Source organism: Sapajus apella, unplaced genomic scaffold (assembly GCF_009761245.1).
Source record: "Sapajus apella isolate SASKATOON/1434 unplaced genomic scaffold, GSC_monkey_1.0 scaffold25, whole genome shotgun sequence".
NCBI lineage: Eukaryota > Metazoa > Chordata > Mammalia > Primates > Cebidae > Sapajus > Sapajus apella.
In genome coordinates, this window is record NW_022436965.1 from 12,072,645 (window position 1) to 12,092,948 (window position 20,304).

General features: G+C 49.2%; 1 protein-coding gene and 1 long non-coding RNA gene across 5 annotated transcripts in view; one reads left to right on the forward strand and one right to left on the reverse strand.

Annotated features, from left to right (window-relative positions):
• The window catches only part of TEX35 (testis expressed 35), a 12,521-nt gene extending 3,551 nt beyond the window's left edge, over window positions 1–8,970 (reverse strand). For 2 of the 4 annotated variants that reach the window (XM_032291308.1, XM_032291306.1), the window contains exons 1-4: window positions 6,169–6,270; window positions 5,603–5,671; window positions 4,472–4,528; window positions 3,473–3,532 (exon numbers count right to left, since the gene is read on the reverse strand). In XM_032291308.1, the coding sequence (XP_032147199.1) occupies window positions 3,473–3,532; window positions 4,472–4,528; window positions 5,603–5,671; window positions 6,169–6,255 (273 nt within the window). In that variant the 5' untranslated portion in view covers window positions 6,256–6,270. The other 2 variants (XM_032291309.1, XM_032291307.1) reach the window with 2 other exon arrangements.
• LOC116560099 lies at window positions 5,583–11,566 on the forward strand. Its single transcript, XR_004272785.1, has 3 exons — window positions 5,583–5,673; window positions 8,991–8,994; window positions 11,556–11,566. It is a non-coding gene; the product is annotated as an uncharacterized LOC116560099 (long non-coding RNA).
• Window positions 11,567–20,304: the final 8,738 nt, after the last annotated feature.

The following is a 20,304-nucleotide window of genomic DNA, read 5'->3' on the forward strand; positions in this document are numbered from 1 at the left end:
AATGTTAGTACAAATTTGAATAAAATATTTGTATTTATAGAGTCAAAATATCCTTGAGGTCAATGTCCCGTAGGTCCAAAACATCAGAGTCGAAATATCCCATATTCTTACACGTTTCACCAACACGTACCCCTTCAAAGTCATCATGTTCCAAATTGATTTCGTTTTCCCAGGCTAGCTCTATCTCCCCCACTGTCTTTGTCATGGTCACCACTTTCTTCTAATCATCCAGATTAAAATTTGATGTCACACGGATGCTTGCCTCTCGAGATTTCAGCCTCTATATTCTATCAGTCAACAAAAACTGTTATTTTTTCTTTCACTGCATCTTTCAGATTCACTCTTTTTCTTTTTCCCCTACACCTGGTCCTGCTCTGTTGTGCTTGCTGCCAGACATCTCCACCTGCTCCCAGGGCCCCCCCAGGCCGCCTTGCAAACAAACACCTGCCGGGCTAAGCTTTCTGAAGTGCTGCTCCCAGCATGTTCTTTAATCAAGAATCTCCAGAGGCCGCGTGATGCTCACAGAACCAAGTCCCAGCTTGTCTGCATGTCTTTCAAATGCACGTCCTTCATTACCCACAGCCTCTGTGCCCATTCATTTTTTTTCTTCCTCAGTTTACCCCAGTGGTCCCACTTCATGACTGACCTCCCTGCCGACCACCGTACACAACGCGTTCCTGCTGCCTCCTGCCCTGCTCAAGCTGTTCCTCTGCCTGAAATTGCCTCCTTTGTGCCTTTCCATACCAGCCACCCCCCTCAACAAAACACTTGCTTTGTTTGGATTAATAGAGAAATAATTAATGCATGCCCTTTATAGAAAATTTGGACAATACAGAGGGAATATAAAAGTATGAATATTCTGATCCAGAAATAACTGCTATGAACCCCTTTGGTAAGTTTCTTTCCAGTCTTTTTTCTGTATATTGTTTTTTTTTTTTTAACCTAGCTGAGATCAGCCTATGTATATTACTTGTATCTTGCTTTTTTAGTTCTCGTTATAAACATTCTTTCTAAATATTATCTTTAATAGTTCCTAACTTTTATTATATGAATATTCCATAATTTTTTTTTTTTGAGGTAGAGTCTTAATGTCACCCAGGCTGGAGTGCAGTGGTGCTACCTTGGCTCACTGCAACCTCTACCTCTCATGTTGAAGCAATTCTGCTGCCTCAGCTTCCGGAGTAGCTGGGATTACAGGCACCTGCCACCATGCCCTGCTAATTTTTGTATTTTTAATAGAGATGGGATTTCACCATGTTGGCCAGGCTGGTCTTGAACTCCTGACCTCAGGTGATCCACCTGCCTTGGCCTCCCAAAGTGCTGGGATTATAGGCATGAACCATTGCACCCGGATGAATATTTCATAATTTGGCTATTCCCTTACTGTTGAAAATTGAGGTTTCCAAATTTTTATTTTTATAAATAATCCTGTGATGAACATCTTTTTATGTATACCCATGATGGCGTTTCTGATTGTTCTCATAGGTTAAATTTTGAGAAGTGGAACTGATAAATCAAGAGGTTGATTTTTTATAGCTACTGTCTAATAATGTTCCAGTTTTGTATAAATTTGCACTCTAACAGTATAAGAGCATTTATGACTTGTACTATAATTGTCAGATATTAAAATTTTGTTTGAATGAAACAATAATTGATTGTTCATTTGCATGTATTTAATTATTCATGAGGGCACACCTTTTTAAAATATGTCTATTGCTTTTCAGTTATATTCTCTTCTGTGAATTGTCTGTTCACATGTTTGTCTATTTTCCTACTTAGTTCTTATTGGTTTATGTGAACTTTATATGTTATGGATAAAAACCCTTTTCCTGTGCTTATATTTGTGGAAAAATGTTCCCCCAAACTGTTTTTTAATTCTGTAAATGTAAGTGATTTTCCTGTCATAATTCTTTTTAAAAATCTTACATAGGGCAGGGCATGATGGCTTACGCCTGTAATCCCAGCACTTTGGGAGGCTGATGAGGGTGGATTACAAGGTCAAGAGATCAAGACCATCCTGGCCAAAATGGTAAAACCACATCTCTACTAAAAATACAAAAAAATTAGCTGGATGTGGTGGTGCATGCCTGTAATCCCAGCTACTCGGGAGGCTGAGGCAGGAGAATCACTTGAACCCAGGAGGCGGAGGTTGCAGTGAGCCAAGATTGTGCCACTGCACTCCAGCCTGGGAAACAGCAAGACTCCGTCTCAAGAAAACCCCAAAATCTTACATACTCAAATATATCAATATTTCCTTTGTAATTTCTTCCATTGTATTTATATTTAGAACTTCCATTTACATATTTACTTAAAATTTCTTATTGGTTTTTATTATTTAAAATCACTTCTAGGCTATTTCACTTTACAGTGGTAACCAGATTAAGTTTTTTCCTCATATAGTCAAGCAATGCTTTTAATATTAATACCAAATCCTTTCCTTCTCACTGACATCAAAAAAATCACCTTTATCATATTGTAAATTCTATAGCGCTATGGTTCTCAACCTCGAATATACACCGGAATCACCTGGGCAACTAAAAACCACTGGTGCCTCGACCTCATTCCAAGAGCCTCTGACTTCATCGTTACGACATGCAGCCTGGACATGCGGAGGGTGCAGGGCAAGGCTTCCCAGGTGATTCTACCGTGCAGCTAACTGTGGCTAACATGTTTAGGACCTGGTTCTCATCCACGGCAAGCATCCAAATTGAAATGGAGTTTTAAACACCTCCGGCCCACCCTGGAGATTTTTATTCAGTTCCTCTGGGAAAGGGTCTGAGTGAAAGGAGTTTTAAAATCCTCACAAGTGATTCTCGTTACATCCCAGGCAGAGAGACTGTTGAGGTGTTATCTATCCCATTTCGTTCATGTGTTTGACTATCCTTGGGCTGATTTAATAACTTTGTTTTTATCACGAATTTCACTATCTCGTAAGGCAGTGTCCACTTACGACTCTTGAAAAATGGGTACGTATTAGCTTTTGCCTGTCTATGCTGCTACATCTGTGCTGCTCAAGCTTTCCCCTGGGAACTTGTCTAAGATACAAGGACCCAGGACCGCCTGAACATGAGGCTAGGCCCTGTTTTATTAGTGTTCCAGGCGATTCTGAAACACACCACATTTTGTCAATCACTGCCCTAGAATCTAGATCATCCTAGTAACTTTTCAAGTTAGAATAGAATCTTATTGGGCTCTTGATGAGATTTGCATTAAGCTTCCAATGCAGTGTGCAAGGCCCAACTTGAGAGTCACTTTCTCTGCAAGGACTTTGCTGCTTGCTGCAACCCATATTCATTGCTCACATCTCTAAGCCTTTAACTAGCAAACAACCAATTAATTGGCTTGCAATTCTCTCTTGCAATGGAATTTGGGACTACTAGCAGATAATATGCTCCTGGAGGGCAGGATGTGGCGTCTCTTCCACAGTTTCCAGTACGGCACTGGCCCATGGAAGGCACTCAGTAATGCTTACCTTCATAATTTCCACGAATTCATGAAGTTTATCAAAATCTTTGTTCAGTATGTCCTTTATCTGGCGAGGAAAAAAGGCACAGGATTGACAAAGCACAAAGCATATTATTGACGTTATTTGCGGCGTCTTCGGGGCATTTTAAGCAAACGGCAGCAGCTGCTCCTCTGGCACGGACTAATAATGGTCTGTGAGAGCCACTTTCCTCTCAAGGAGTCTGTGACGGAACTAGGGTGCGAGCGCCATGAAGCCACCACTGCCACCAGCCTTGGCGCGGCTTAGATCTGGCTACTGCAAGGCTGCATGTTGGGTGCAGACCACAGCTTCAATTACACTTTCTTGATTGATTATTCACCTGTTTTCCTAAGGATGCTACAGGTGGTTGGTTGTATCACAGAAATGAGAGGGTTTCTGCTCTGCAGCTTGCTCAGGGGAGATGCATAAGAACGATGGGGTTGGTCCCTGGCTGCCCCTAAATTTAAATTCCAAATCAGCCCCACTCACTCAGCTTCATCACTAACGTGACATCACCCACCCTTATCAAAGAGACACTTTAGGGGGTTCTCAGTCACTCAAAAATTGGGTTTAGGCATCAAACAAGTAAGAAGTGAGCAAGCTAACACTGAAGCGCTCTGGGGGTTGGGACTGAGTTACATTTTTCCATGTGATTCCTGCTTTCCTTCACTACAGGTATTGATCGACTTACGACCTATGCAACTTATGACCATTTGACTTCATGACCACAATCGCTAGCCACGACTGCCCCACGTCTGGCAGCACAAACGTTGCCCAGCTGGGCGTACGACAGTGCGGACCAGCTTCCGGCAGCACTACCATCTCCGCGTGCATATAGCCTACTCAATTTACGACCAAATCATGTTACAACCGGTCTGTCGGAACCAATCATGGTCGTAAGTCGAGCACTAGCTGTATCCAACGGTAAGGATTGCATTTTTCCCAAAGCTACACTTTTCCTCCATATGGAAGGCCTCATCTTGTTACCTGTTTTATCTCCTCCATTTTCTCCTTGAGCTCTTCTCTCACTTCCCTGAGTTCATTCTGAGGAAATAAAATGAAGGGGAGGAAAGGAGCATCTAGGATGGAGGGGAAAATGGCAACAGGAGGAAAGGAAAGTTGCTGAGGCATTTTCAGAGAAAAACTTCCAAGAGGGAGGAAAGAATGGGAGAGACCAGGCACACGGGCTCACACCTGTGATCCCAGCACTTTGGGAGGTCAAGGCGGGAGGATTGCTTGAACCAAGGAGTTTGAGACCAGCCCGGGCAACATAACCAGACCCTCCCATCTCAACATTAATTAATGTTTTAAAAAGACTATAAGACAGTAAGACCTATAGGGATCACATGTCTCTGCCAAAAAATGCACAGCCTGAGCCTTATCACAAGGAATCCACCAGACAAGGCCTAATGGAGGGTTATCCCACAACATAAGTGATCTGTAACCTGTACAAGTGTCAATGTTCCCAGGCCGGGTGTGGTGGCTCACGCCTGTAATCCCAACACTTCAGGAGGCTGAGGCGGGCAGATCACCTGAGGTCAGGAGTTCAAAACCAACATGGTGAAACCTCGTCTCTACTAAAAATACAAAAATTAGCCGGGTGTGGTGGCACGTGCCTATAGTCCCAGGTACTCAGGAGGCTGAGGCAGGAGAATGGTTTGAACCTGGGAGGCGGAGGTTGCAGTGAGCCAAGCTTGCACCACTGGACTCCAACCTGGGTGACAGAGGGAGACCCTGTCTCAGAAAATAAAATTAAAATAAATTAATGTCACTGTCAGTGTCCCCAAAGACAAAGAACTGTTCTGTTCCAGATTATAGAAAAGACACATGGCAATTAGAGGCAACGTGTAATCCTGGATCAGACCCTGGACCAGAAAACGCCTCCTTTCCATTGTTACGAAATACATGTGTGGGACAATTGGTGAAATTAGGGCAAGGGCTATAGATGAGTGTTGTCTCTGTGTTAACTTCCGGATTTTAACTTCTGGGTTTAAATAACTGTACTGTGCCTATGTAAGAGGATATTCTTGTATTTAGGAAACAGGCACGGAGGATTTGGGGAAAACTTACTCTCCAGGGATTCGGAATATAGACATGCCTCCAAGCTCACGCACTCACCTTTAGGTCCTGCGTCACTCCTGCTTTGGTAAATGGCCCTTCTTGTTTGACTGCTTTGTAATCCAACATCTGTGGATTGAAACAGGAACAGCGACTATTGGGAACTGCAGATGCAGGGTGGAAGTCAGAGGCAGGAGAGATCCCCCTGTGCTTCTGTTCCTCCCTTAGGGCTAGGGCAGGGGGAAGCTGGTGGCCCTACGTGTGCAGAAGATTCCTCTATCCTTCCTCTTTCAGCTCCTCTCGTTCCACCCTCCTCCTGGCTCCTTTCGTCCCTTGGACAGCCAAGCCCATTCCCACCTCGGGCCTCAGTGCATGCTGCCTCCTCTGCCTAGAAGGCTCCTCCTCTGCCTGTGCAAGGCCAGCGCCTTGTCTCTCAACTCTCAGCAGCTCAACGGAAGGCCTTTCCCCACCACCCACTCTACAGCAGTCACCCAGCCATGTCTCCCTGTCTTGATTCCCAGCAGAGCAGGTAACACTACTGAATCAGTCCTTGTTCATGTATGTATCTGATCGGTTACAGTGTGAAGTTCTATGAGAGCAAGAACCCTCAGTGCATCCCCCGGCACCTGGGACAGGTCTTGACCCCTAAGATCAGCGAATGACCCCTGACTCCAGGTCACTTCCCCACGGATCTCAGGCCTGGCTGCTGGCATGTCCTCAAAAGAGCTTCTTACTTTGGTCGGCTCTGGCTTCAATTCCAGGCAAACTGCCTTGTAGTTCTTGCTCTGCAGAAAGAGGAGGCTGGGATTCAGGCCGGCAGCCATCAGGATTGAGGAGGAGAACATCCGGTCCTTGCAAGGGGACCCCGCCCCTCCCCCTGCTACCCCCATGCAACCCTGCCTGCCCAGCTGATGGGCTCAGGCTCGCAGACCCCGAGGCACCCGGATCTGATTCCTGGCAACTCAAATCTTGGTGTGCTGTCCTCTTCCTGTGGGCGTGTGCCTGCCCATGCAGCAGGCAGCCCTCTCCCTGCTGGAGGGGCCAGTGTGGAGAAAGCACTTTAAAATAACTAGAAGCCAGCCCGGAAGTGTTTCCAGGGCAAGGGCTTTGGCCATAGGCAGATTTGGGCTCTAATCGCAGCTGTCCTCTCTACTAGCTTGGTCAATTTGGGTGCGTTGCTTAGCCTTTCTGAGCCCCCATTTCCTCATCTGTAAAATCGTGGTGATAATGATATTTATCTAATAATGTTATTTTAAGCCTTAGACCTGCTGGTTAGATGCTGGTAGGTCTGGTATGGATCGTGGAACCATGAGTGGTCTTGGAGGGAGGAGTGCTCCCTCGGCAGTGCTCCTCATCCCCAGAGGGAGGCAGCAGAGGCCTCTTTCTTCCCACCCCAAGCCCAGGGATTACTCTCACACCTCTTTCAGGCTGAGAGACTGCTTTATGCTCAGAACAGAGAAAGAAATACCAGAGGTTCATGGAGTGTTCTCTGTGTCCCCTGACCCCGCCACCATCTCCATTCAGTAGGAGCTCAGAGAGGCCCCAACCTGTCCAGCAATGTCCCTCTTTTACCAGATTTGTTTTCTTCAATTCTGCCCTCTTGGCCGACATGATGGAGGAGGCCAGGGTGTTCTTCAACTCCCCACAACAGCCCCCAGGACCAGGCCACTGTCCTATGCAACTTACAGGTCCAGGTATGGGCAAGGTGACCACCTCTTTGTGTACAGAACAGCTGAGGTCACAATGCCAGGTCCCACATGCTGGTCCAGAGTGTCACCACAGCTTCAGGCCTGGGGGGCCTTGGCCCCTGAGAGGAGGGGCTCAGGACAGGTTTCAGAGCCACCAGGCCTCCCTCTCACAGCAGAAGGAAAGTCCACACTCAGAAGGACCATGGCCTGCTACGGCTGAGGCACAAGGCACACGTGAGAAGCAGCGGCTCCTTCTGCAGCAGGACTCACACACGGACTCAGAGGATACACTCCAGGGACAGTCAGCTTCTCCTCTGAGCACGCAGCCCATGTCCTCTGCTGTGCGTTCCTCACGCGAATGGACCCCACCTCAGGCCAGAAGCCACCTGGGGTTGGGGGATGGCCTGAAGTCTCTGGTTCAATGTACATGTGCCGTCTTACCTAACCTGGGTTACTCTGTGTGAGGTGGGGTAGCCAATCTCAGTAGGATGGTTTCTCATGTCTCTGGCCGCACAATGCCCCTGTCCCACAACCACCCCCCGCCCACCTAAAAAGTCTCTTTGCCTAGCTCTTCTATCTTCCTGGAAGAGGGTTGGGACATGAAGCTAAAGACAAGAAGCTTTGGGGGTGAATAAAAAAGAATGCTAAAGAAAAGTCCGTTCTGAGGGTGGCCATAGTTTGTGCTAAAGTAGACAGAGGAACATGGCATCCCACGGGATCAAAAGTCGCTGGGAATCTGGGTTGGTGAACTTGATTTCTCTTTTCCTTTGATCACCGGGCATTCCACTTCCTTCTTCCCTCTCTTTTCAACTGCTAGTTGCACAGAAAAGGCCAGCGCGGATGTCTGAGGACAGACAGCACAGGAGTACAGGAACTCATGCAAATTGCATGTGAATGACATGCCCACACATGCCACTTCTGATCACACGCATCCTCCTGTTTCATGCATCTGCTGGGGCCTATCCTTCCCACAGGCCACTGGAACCCTAGAGCTACCTGCAGCACTTCAGATGCATTTCCTTGGTGGTGATTTCCCAGCCCAAACACTGGCGACAGCTGTGGGTTTTACTCCATCACAGCCCGAGGAGAATGTGTCTGTCCCTGCATCACGGGAAGGAGAAGGAGTTGGGGATGATCACCAGCTTCCCAGGCCTCACTTTCCCCACTTGTAAATGAGACGCTGGAACTTTTAAATTTCCTTGGACCATTCATTTCAGCCCTCCCAGATCTGATGGCCTCCTGGTAGAAATGCCCTTTCTCCAAGGAAATGACAGGGAAAACGACTGACTCCATCTCAACCTCCACCAGCCCCATGAAAATGGACCCCATCTCCTTCTGCTAGTTTTGGCTTGGGGGCCTCCCGGACCTGCAGCAGAACTTCCCTTGCCTGACTGAGCAGTTGTTAAATGAGCTGCCTTCTAGCCAGGCATAGCACATGAGCCCACTGGCGTGTCTTTTAGGAAAGAAGGTCTAAGAGAAATCAAGGTCTGAATGCAAAACCACTTTATAAAGTAAAAAATTATCTATGTATATATACACCTGTGCACATGGTACCATCATTTGGGCAGAACCTTAACTACAGACCTAGAGCTCTGGGCTTGTGCCTTCTCACAGCATTTACTATTCACGTTCTCAAATATTGTAACCATTGTTTTATTAATATGCTCTGGAGGGGCTGGGGGAGTGCATGTGGTGAACCTGAATGATTATTTATCTATTAAGGGACAGGATCTTGCTCTTTTACCCAGGCTGGAGTGCAGTGGTGTGATCATGGCTCATTGCAGTCTTGAAATCCAGGGCTTAAGTGATTCTCCTTCCTCAGCATTCTGTGTAGCTGGGACCACAGACATGCGTCACCCGCCCTGCTAATTTTTAAAATTTTTTGTAGAGACAAGGTCTCACTATGTTGCCCAGGCTGGTCTCGAACTCCTGAGCTCAAGGGATCCTCCTGCCTTGGCCTCCCAGAGTGCTAGGATTGCAAACGTGAGCCATCCTGCCCAGTCTGCATAATGATTTTCATATTCTTTTAAGAAGCTTTGCTCCCGCATGAGAAGCTAGGTTGAAGCGGTGTTGCAGGGTTGGTATTGCTGTGGTATAACTTTGTTCTAGATAAGCCATAGGATGTTCTTACCCGAAGAATGCCAGACATGCTTTTCCTAATCCCCCTTCGAGCAAAATCCATTTGTACCAGGGCAAGCAGCATAGAGCCCACTGCTGTTCCATCGGAGTTTGGGGAAAAAGGAATATTCACAACAGACAGAACGAAGAAGCCACCTGTCTTTGTTTTCCAAGTTGATATCATTTTCTTTACAAGCATCCTGCTTTTTTTTTTTTTTTTTTTTTTTTTCACTTTTATGAATACAGTGTTGTGTGGGGAGGCTGGGGTTGGGGGAGTTTTAAAATGGTCTTAGTCCCCTGAGTTTGTCCTCTTGTGATCTGGGGTCCAGCCCATGATGAGGTCCAGGCTCAGCCACTCCCCACATCAAGGCCCAAAGAACATTAAGAGAATGTCATGTGTGCCAAGGGGCCTATTGACCACGGGGGGCCCGGTGTTCTAAAGCCCTTTGATTAGTGTGGAATGTTTCACAAAGACCCAGAATTCAAACAGACATAGCTCAATACATGTGACCTAGACGATTCACACTTAGGATGCCTCGCTGTTTACATCCCAACAGACTGGAGTTTCTGGGTGGGTGCCCTCAGCCAGAGACGATCTCTGACTCACAGCCCCAAGAGAACCTCTTACATAAAATTTTTAGAGTTTGCATATGATTCATTCCTGTGTTGTCCTGCTTGACTGATTTCTAGACACCTTGGAAGGCTTTACTCTGCGCAGGGTACAAATATCTTTGATCATTGACACACTGAGCACTAGGCAATTTCTGATCATTTTTATCATAGTGATCAGACCTTGGCTAGAATCATAATCCTATTAAGTTGTTTCTGTGGAAAACTTATATCCAGTTTTTATCACATGTACTTCCTGGTACCTCTGTTTCAGGAACTAAACATAACAATTGGAACAGATCATTGTAAATCTCTGGCTTTTTCAATACAGCTAATGACAAGTGAAAAGTCAGAACAAACGTACTGTGGGAGGATCTTCTCTCCTGTAAGTTCGCCATGGCAGGCACATGCTTGCCAGGGCCTCCCGAGAACCAGGGGAACCCGTTACTATTCCCACAACCAACCATCACAGGGCACCTGGCGTGTGAGATAAAGCCAACGCCGCCAGCCAGCAGAGCTCTCCCTGCTCCTGCCAAACACGGCCCCTGAGGCCTCCTTACTTAGCCCGTTCCCTTTACCCTCTTTGGACGGAACCCAAATAGAGTACACTGATGATTTCACACCTGCCTCTCTCAGCCTCCCTGCTGGAAGGTGCTCTGCGGTTGCAATTTCTGCCCCTAAAATCCTCCTTTCCTTCTCTGACAGCTTCAAATTCCCAACCATCACTGAAACAATCAAACCAAGTGGCACAGTAGTAGACTCTTGGGACTGGCCTTGTTGGGGGCTATGCTTCATACGGGGTCCATGGAGGGTGGAGCGTCTCAGATGGGAGGGCTCCTTGGGTTAGTCCTGGGAACAGCCCTCGTCGCTCCCACTCACATTTCTTTGGCTGGAACATAATCGCAAGGCTGTACCTCCCTGCAAAAGAGGCTGGGAAACGCGGCCAGGTTTCTCCCAGGACTAAGAGGAGACAGGCTTAAAGGTTTAATCTCCGCCACACTTCCCTGACACATTTCATCTTCCTTATTCCGCTCTAGCAAGTCTCCTCATAAGAAAACTTGATTTAGAGTTCTGCTCTTAGTGTAAAAGGGAAGTAGCTTACAAGGTCCCAAAGGGAAGCCAGTGGCTGGGTGTGGTGGTGCACGCCTGTGGTCCCAGCGACTTTAGAGGCTGAGGTGGAAAGATCGCGTGAGCCCAGGAGACCAAGGCTGAAGTGAACTAGGATCACACCACTGCACTCCAGCCTGGGCAACAGAATGAAACCCTGTCTAATTAAAAAAAAAAAAAAAAAAAAAAAAAAAAATGGAAAAAACCTGCACTGGAGACTCAAACGGAATGAAATGTCCTAGCAAATGTGAACTGGAAGAGTTAGGATTAGGGTTAGCGACTCACCTCTGTGTCACCTGAATGGCCAGTGGGCTGGAGCACTGAGACGGAGACCGTAACAGTGGTTTGTTATACGTTTGTATAACTGTCCAGGGCTTTCCAGTGCAAGCGTTCCGTCTATCCCAGTCCCGTTCTGTGCAAGGCTTTGCAAACCTCCTCCCACCACAGGCTTCTCCCCTCCCGCGGTACCAGAATGTGGGGCTGGTCTACAGCTTCTCTTGCTGTCCTAAGCCCTCTGAGTAGCACTGGGGCCCAACCAGGTTGCCCTGGCTTTGCCAGCCCCTTCCTGGGGTGTGGGCCCTGCTGCTGTCCTCTTGGCTGAGAATCCATAACTTGCTTCAGCTGAACCTTTGTGTCCACCTGAACTTGATTCCTGTCTGGAGTTGCCAAATACTGGGCCCCACCCACCAGACTTGGCAACAACTCAGATTGAGCCAAAGTTTTTCAGAACCTGGAGATACTGACTGCTGGTTGGCATCTGGTGGGGGGTAAGCCTGGCCACTGACTCTTCTACAACAGGTTTACCTCCTTCCCTTGAACGTTCTGCCCCCGAGGTCCTTAGGACCTCAGAGCTGAGTCCATGTGAACATTGGCTCAGAAGGTTTGAATCTTCCTCTCTTGCTAGGGCTTCAGGCCTGGGCTGGAGACACAGCATCTCTCTTATTTTATTTATTTATTTATTTTTGAGATGGAGTTTCACTCTTTTCACCCAGGCTGAAGTGCAATGGGAAGATCTTGGCTCTCTGCAACCTCCGCCTCCCAGGTTCAAGCAATTCTGCCTCAGCCTCCCAAGTAGCTGGGATTACAGGAGCCAGCCATCACACCTGGCTAATTTTTTGTATTTTTAGTAGAGATGGGGTTTTGCCATGTTGACCAGGCTGGTCTCCAACTCCTGACCTCAGCTAATCCGCCCACCTCGGCCTCCCAAAGTGCTGGGATTACAGGCGTGAGCCAGCATGCCTGGCCTACAGCATCTCTTACCCGGAGCTGTGGGGTGGTGATAAAAGTGAGGGAACTTGTAAAGCCAAGAGTCTCAGAGAGAGCTGAGGTCAATGTGCTCAAGAAAGCTGGTTAAATGGGTCTCCAAACAGAGGAGCCGAAGGCAGATCCTGAGAGCTCTGTTGGAGAGACCCGGGGGAGAGAACAGAAGTCAGGGAACTGGTCCTAGCACAGACATGGCCAGCCTGGGAGGTCCTCAGGGGTGACGGGTGGTGAGTAGGGAGAATCTGGGTGCATTTAAAGACTAAGAATTAGGCAGCTTCCAAGGTGTTTACTCCTTTCTTCTTGTTACATCACTGAGCTCTATGCAGGGCTATGGATTTTTTCTCTTGTTGGCAAAGAGCATTAGTAGAATGCTCATAAACAGGCTGTATCATTTTCTACAACTTAGATTCAATAAATTTTATGTTCCTCTCACATTTCATGGCAAAATATTTTTCTTCTCTTATTTAGTTTAGGTTTAACAAAGTTAAACAGTATACATCCAGACTCATGTTGATATGCTGGACATAACATTGGGTTGTGTTTGGCTCCAAGTCACACACTGAAGAAACTCCCCGAGGGGCATCCTGTTTGCATCTGTGAGCGGAGCGAGGGAGCCGCTCCCTGATCAGCCCATCTCCAGGCTGGCTCCGAACATCACTGCTGGAAGCTTAGAGTCCAGCCTCATTCTCTAGTCCCTGCAACAATTAAATCCGCTGAATGTGGATTCTCATTGCAACTGAGAACCTAATTGACAGAGCTGGCTGCACGTTCCCGGTCACTGCAGATCTTTGGGACATCCAGGTGTGCAGAGGTAACTCCTGGCTGGTGGCCCATGAGGATACTTCCTATGGAAGCATCAAGGGTGTCTCCTTCGTGCCATATCGTGAATTCTCAGGGTAGGTCATTTCAACTCAGGACCATGAGCCAAAGGAGCCCTGACATGTTTCTATTTAAGTCTCTCACGATTTTTTTTCCCCCAGGTGCTCTCACTTGGCTGGTTTTCTGCAGCCAAACATCAGACCTTTTATTGCATCCAGACACCTGGGACAGCCTTTTCCGAACAGAGGGTGGAGCCTCCTCACCCTGTCTGCTCACCCAGCGTGCACTCTCACCAGCTGCCCGGCTCGCACAGAGCAGCCCACGGGAGACTAAATGGGGAGCTGCCAGAGCCTTCTTCCTGAGGCTTCCCACTCCTGCCCACATGTGGCTCTCAGGTGTTCTTGAGCCGCGTGACAAACCAACACCTCGAAAAGAACCCTCTGGGGCCCTGGGCTCCAACTTGAAGCTGAGGAAGAGGCATAAGTGACATTACTCCCCTGGGTGGCAACATGTATGAAAATTGCCCTCAAGGGAAAGACAACTTGGATTGAATCAAACACTAGAGCAAGCTGCACTCATTTGCCAAATCCCCTAAACACACATGTTAATTTTTTATCTACTTATTGATTAAACCCCATTGATCCCCTTCTTGTGCCCCTGTCGCTCTAAAGACCATGATGATCATCCAGAGAGACCCAGCCAGAGAAACATGGATCCCGGGGCCCACCCGGCTCTCAGCCCCACAGCTCGCTAGCAGGCGAAAGCTCTGGGCCAGGCTGGCTCTTAGCAAGCAGCTCTAGTTCAACATGCAGTGACACCACACGGATTCCCCTGTTCACTCAGCTCAGGCTTCCTGAGCATTTACCGTGTGTCCAGCACTCTGCGAGGCACCAGAGGCACACAGAAAATTAAGACATGGTGCTGGCTCCCAGGAACTCACTATCCATCAGGCTCACAGAGGCAATTGACCATTTTAGCACAAGATGGTAAATGTGACGCTTGCGGTAGACCCAGGGAGCTGACGGAGCCCAGAGGAGGAGCACAGCCCAGCTACTGGGGCTAGGTTTCCGCCATGTTCATCTGGACCTCATTCCTGGCCTGGTGAGCTCCCCAATACCCTGGTTCCCCTAAATCCTAGCTCCCCTAAATCCTAGCTCCTCTAAATCCTAGCTCCCTAAATCCTAGCTCCCCTAAATCCTAGCTTCCTAAAGCCTAGCTCCTCTAAATCCCAGCTCCCTAAATCCTAGCTCCCTTAAATCCTACCTCCCCTAAATCCTAGCCCTCTAAATCCTAGCTTCTCTGAATCCACAGCAGGAGCCAGGCAGGGCCACTGAATGCCAGGCTTTGCCAGTGCCGGCACCTGCCTGAGCCTCTGAAGACAGCATACCCCCTCTGCTCATAAGGGGGAGTTCCCATGCATGCTGAGCCCTGGGGGGCAGTGTGCGCACCTGTCATATCAAATGGCCCTTCCTTCCATCAGAGACTGAGCTAGCCTGTCCCAGCAGGAGTGCTGCATACCAAATCAGCCCTACCTGTCTGCTCCATTGGCCCACGCTCGCCTTTACCTGGCCTTGTCACTGCACACAGCAGTTTACTGGACTTAAATCTACACATCCTCTAAGACCGAGGAACAAGAAGGTGTTCTCTGAGCTGTGTGTGTGTCAGATTGATATTTCACAACATGGGGGTCTGGGCAGCTAACATATTCTTGTTCTTGGAGGTCCTGTCATTCCTGCCTCAGGAAATAATGTGCTATTCATAAACACGGCAACCCTTGGGTTCTGAGTATTGTTTCCTTCAGCTTTCAGTGCTCAGAGAATTAGAAAAATGGCAGCTGGCTAGGCGCGGCGGCTCACACCTGTAATCCCAGCACTTTGGGAGGCCAAAGCGGGTGGATCACCTGAGGTCAGGAGTTTGAGACCAGCCTGGCCAACATGGCAAAACCTCATCTCTACTAAAAATACAAAAATTAGCTGAGCGTGGTGGTGGGCACCTGTAATCCCAGCTACTTGGGAGGCTGAGGCAGGAGAATCGCTTGAACCAGGGAGGCAGAGGTTGCAGTGAGCTGAGATTGCGCCACTGCACTCCCACCTGGCGGCAGAGTGCGACTCCATCTCAAAAAAAAGAAAAAAGAAAAATGAGAGCCGCAGAAGTCCACATGAAGGACTCTGTGCAGAGCCCGCCTGGCGACCGTGAGACTCCTCTCACTGACACAGTAACCTTACCTGGCCTTCCTGCTGCTCCTCTGGACGCCCCACTGTGCCTCCACTTGACCCGCCGCTTCATCTCCTGGCCGAGCGCATCTCCTCCCTCAGCTGTGGCACTCACGGCCCGGCCGCAGGGTAGCTGACCACTAGGTGGACTGCAGGATCCGCCTCTCCTGACCTTCCTTCCGGGGCAGTCCCAGCAGGAGACCCCAGGCTCCCAGGCCCCTCCCCCAAGACCTTGGGCCCTGGCTGTTGGGATGCCAGCTCCTCCCTCCTCCCTTCGTCCTGCTGGAGACCTGCAGTTCACCCAACCCCATGGTTCCTGATACCAAGGCAAAGTCTCCTAGCCCAAGGACATTTCTCTCCCAGCTCAGCGCCCGTCCTGCTGTCATTCACAGCGCTTCCTCCCCTGGCACCTGGCTAATATGAGAGCATTTGTCCAAACCCCCACCCCACCTTTTTTCCAGGACAGAATATCCCATTTTTCAGATTCCCTTGAGCAGCCCTCAGCCACAGCTGCACCTGCCACAGCCCCTTCTGAGCTCCAGACATCCTCTCAAGAGTGCAAACCCCAGCTGCGTGTCGGTCCCTCCTGGGGGAGTCCCTGTTCCCACCTCTGTAGCCTCCTGTGGGCCCTCAGCCCGTTTCCATAGCTTGGCTCACACCTAATGGGAGGGCAGCTTAGGAGCCGGGCACAGATGGCACCATTTCCTCGGGGAAGGGTGGATGGCTCAGGCTTAAGGAGACGTTGATCTGTCCCACTGCTAAAGAAGGATTTTTGGTTACCCTGAAGAGGAGCTTGGGGCCTACACCCTCTGCACCAGTGTGTTTCTGGTGGCCCTGCCAATCTTCCTCGCAGGTCCCTCGAGTCAATGGTTTGCCTGCTGGGATATAGGGAACCACTGTTATAAACTAGCTAGTGGCTTGAGCAAGCAGTGTGTGTGTGTGTGTGTGTGTGTGTGTGTGTGTGTTTCTTGGAGATGGAGTCTCACTCTGTTGCCCGGGCTGGAGTGTGGTCACATGATCTCAGTTCACTGAAACCTCTGCCTCCCAGGTTCAAGCAATTCTCCTGCCTCAGCTTCCCGAGTAGCTAGGACTACAGGCACACACTGCTGCACCCGGCTAGTTTTTGTATTTTACTAGAAATGGGGTTTCACTATGCTGGCCAGGCTGGTCTCGAACTTCTGAGCTCAGACAATCTGCCTGCCTCCCTTGGCCTCCCAAGGTCCTGGGATTACAGGCCTGAGCCACCACACCTGGCCTTGTGTGTGTTATTTAGCCCACATGACTACCCTAAGAAGTAGGCCCTGCTGCTATTCCCGTTTTGCAGGTGAGGAAACTGTTTAATTCAGAGGTTAATTTTTCTGATGTCACACAGCTGAATGGGGGAGCCATGGCTACGGAGCCAACACGTGTGACCTGCACCCCAGGCTGCCCGCCAAGGGGCACACACCCGCCACCTTCCTTACCAGGGGAGTAGAGGGGTGGGCTGGGTTGACCGCTGCACCCCACGATGGCATTTCCCACTTGACATTTGTAAAATTGTGGTTTAAAACATGAGTAAATAGGCATGAGCCCTGCCTTGCCAGGCCATGCCCGGCTGCAGGAGGGTAGGCTGCATAGTGCAGACGGAGGGACTCCATCCTTTCCCGCTGATGACTCAGTGCACCTGAGGCGGGGCCTGGACTAGCAGCCCTGGGAAGTGAGCCTGCTCTAAACTCCAGGTCCTTGCCCTGCCAGTTACATGGCCTTGGGCACGTTTCTCCGAACCTCTCTGAACTTGTTTCCTCACTTGTAAAATGGGATATCATAAAGTACCTACCTCATAGGTTTTCCACGTTTTATTTCTAAGAATTAAATAAGGCAAATTATGTAAAGGGTGTGATGCTTACGCCTTGTGAACAGAAACTGCCCCCAAAGGCCCCTAGTGCTTGGAGACGTTACCCTCCAGTCCTTACTCCTGTGCCAGGATCTCTCAGCGTAGGAAGTTCCACTTAGTGGAAATAGCAGTGATTCCCTTTTTAAAATAGCTCCACCCCCACCCCCAGGGCTCTGGACCCAGCTGAGGAGTATGCTGGGGAGGGAGTGGGTGGTGGAGGCTTCAGGGACAGGTGCTCATGCGGCAGTCCCTGCACTGTCCCTGAGGCCAGCTTTTTCAGATGCACCCATCACATGTGCTGTGTGCCCAAACCACTCCCTCCTCTGGAATCCCCCTCCGTGAATACTTGAAACACATTAAATATTGAGACGAAATTCATAATGTATCTACCAGGCTATTGGTATGAAATAATTGTTGAAGAAAATTATATGAAGCAGAACAGAAAAGACCAAAGCAGTTACATAAAACAAAAGGAATTTAGTAATTTGAAACGTAAGAGGATCAGAATCAGAGGTAATAGACATACGAGGTTAATGGGAAGAAAAATAGTCAAACTAGGTAAATAATGTTAACCCAATATTTACTTGCAAAGGAATCAAGTAGAATTGTTTCTATGTAAGACTAGTTATTAAAACAGCACTTAAACATGAGAAAGGGGTGGAATAATGAGAGAGACAAGCAGCAGTAAGTAGCTTAGAATGCAAGGATTCACCCTTCCTCTCCCGCCCCAGCAAAAACGGCTCTTCCGGTTGAAGGAAGCGGGCCTGACTGCCCAGTACTGCGTGCTTGCCCCTAGGGGGCGCCCAAGAGCAGAGGCGCTCGCCAAGGGATCCACGGATCCCGGAAACACCCCGCCACCTGCCCCGGCTGCCCCCTGCTCTCCCCAGCAACATAGGGATTCACAGCAGAACTTTTCCCTCAGGCAGAAGCGGCCCCACGAGGCACATGTGACTTCACAGGGCATGTGGATCCACACAACCATCAGCAGTAAATCCTTTTTATCCAACCGTTCATTCAGCCCAGGGGTACTGCCTGCCCCTGCCAGCCAAGCACGGCAACCCACGCTTACAACAGAGCATGCGGAAGCAGGCTTAGGTTACAAGAGTTCAGAGCAGGGGGCAGGAATAAAGGGCATGAGCTCCTCACCCCAGACGCCCTACCTTTCAGGGTGGGCAGCTGCTCCTGAGAGCTGCCCCTCCGTCAAACCGGATACACCTTGCGTCTCTGCAGCGTCGGTAAAATGAACGAAGTGCAGCTGAGCTTGGGGTCAAGCGGTGCTTGAGGGTGATCTCAGCCCACACAGCTGACAGAGCCTTCTGAGGACACAGGTGATGTCCCTGTACTGCCCTCAGAGCACAGTGCTGGTCTCCAGTGCGTAGCGCCTGTCCACAGGGGCGAGGAGGAAACCTTCCTTTTGTTATATTGGGGTTCCGGGGAGCCCCCTCAGTTCCCGTGAGGACGTTTCTCCAGGTTCTTGGTCTATCCTCATAAAAGTAAATGCCAGATTCACAAGTGTTTAAAGAAAGTAATTTATTTAAAGAGAGAAACAGGAGAAGGAGAGAGAAGGAAACAGCTAACACCTAATATGTGAGAGAATCCAGACAGTTGGAATCCAGGAGAGGAAAGCAGCTTCCACACTGAGTGGAAGGGAACAGAGAGAGATGGAGTGCAGGAGGGAAGATGGGCTTCCACGAGAGAGTGTGGAAGGGGACCCCAGAGGGGAAATCCAGGAGAGAGAAAGTCGGCTTCCATGAGAGTGTCGTGGAAGGGGGCCCAAACATGGAGTCTGAAGGGGCGTGGAAGAAGGGGACATTTAACCGGGGAGGAGCCCCACCTTCTCCAAGACCCCAGGCCAATGAAAGGAGTTCCTTAGAACTTCCGCTGGAGTGATTGACTCTTAGTTTCTTCCCATGCCCACGAAATTTAAACATAAACCGTTAAATCTCCCGGATGGAGAGAGATGGGAGGGGGGCATGGCCCTGGGAAGTTCTTGCCCTTAAAACTACGCCCCCTTGTGGACCGGGCAAGAGAACACATTCCCTCACTATTCTCTGAAGAAATGGAACAAATGCTAGCTGAGCCTCTTCTGCGGGTCTGGATGAGGTTGGGTGCTTTATACATCCGAGGCAGGGTAAGCTTTGTAGCTGGTAATGCGTGTTTTTTCCCCAGAGCCCTAGGCAGGAGTAGGGACTCAGAGAGGAACAGCCGTGTGGGGGTCCCAGATTCTCAGAACATCCTCAGTCACGCCATGGCAGAGCTGGCTGACCTGAAGTGACCCTAGGGACTGGAAACAGGGGCGTCTCAGTGGTGAGCAGTGCAGACAGGCCCGAGGGAAGACCCAGGCTCGTGTTCTTTCTCTACAGTGTGTGAATGTGTGTGAGAGTGTGTGCCTGTGTGTGTGTGTTGTGAAAACAGCCCTGAAAAAAGAGGGTCTTAAATTTCTTCCTTACTTGGCAGGGTGAGTGCTCAGAGTGAAAGCTAAATTGCTTTACTTGTCATCAAGGTAGCAGAGTCGCTGGGATTCTCATACCTTGGCATATGAGAGTAGCAAATGAGACAGACACTCTAGAAGAGAAAGTGTTTCCTGCACACTGGCGTTTGCAAAGTGCATCATATTCATAACAAGGAATCCTCACCATACCGAACCGCCATTGTCAAATAGCTATTATAGTCTCATCTTGTAGACGAAGAATCAAGGGACAGAGAAAATCACTCAAGCTGGCCGCAGGGATCTTTCCACAGGGCCTGCTTGGATGCTTGGCAGGGGTGCTGCGGCCACAGCTCACACCTTTAGCAAAAGCCATGTGGGGAACGAAGTTCCCACTGTGGAAATGCAGATTGGGTTGTTCGGGAGAAAAGGTGTGGATTGAGGGAAGGTGAAAGTTGTCTGTCTATAAATAAAGGTTCACTGAACCTGGGCGAAAATGGCATTCCCACTCTAGGGGATAGGAAAAGAGGCTGCAGGGAGTTTCCCTGAACCATTTGGCTTCCTGTACCTCATGCAAACCGAGTGTTTATTCCTGTTCCTCCCTCACTCTTGGTTCCTTTGACCCGATTTCCTGGCACAGCCAC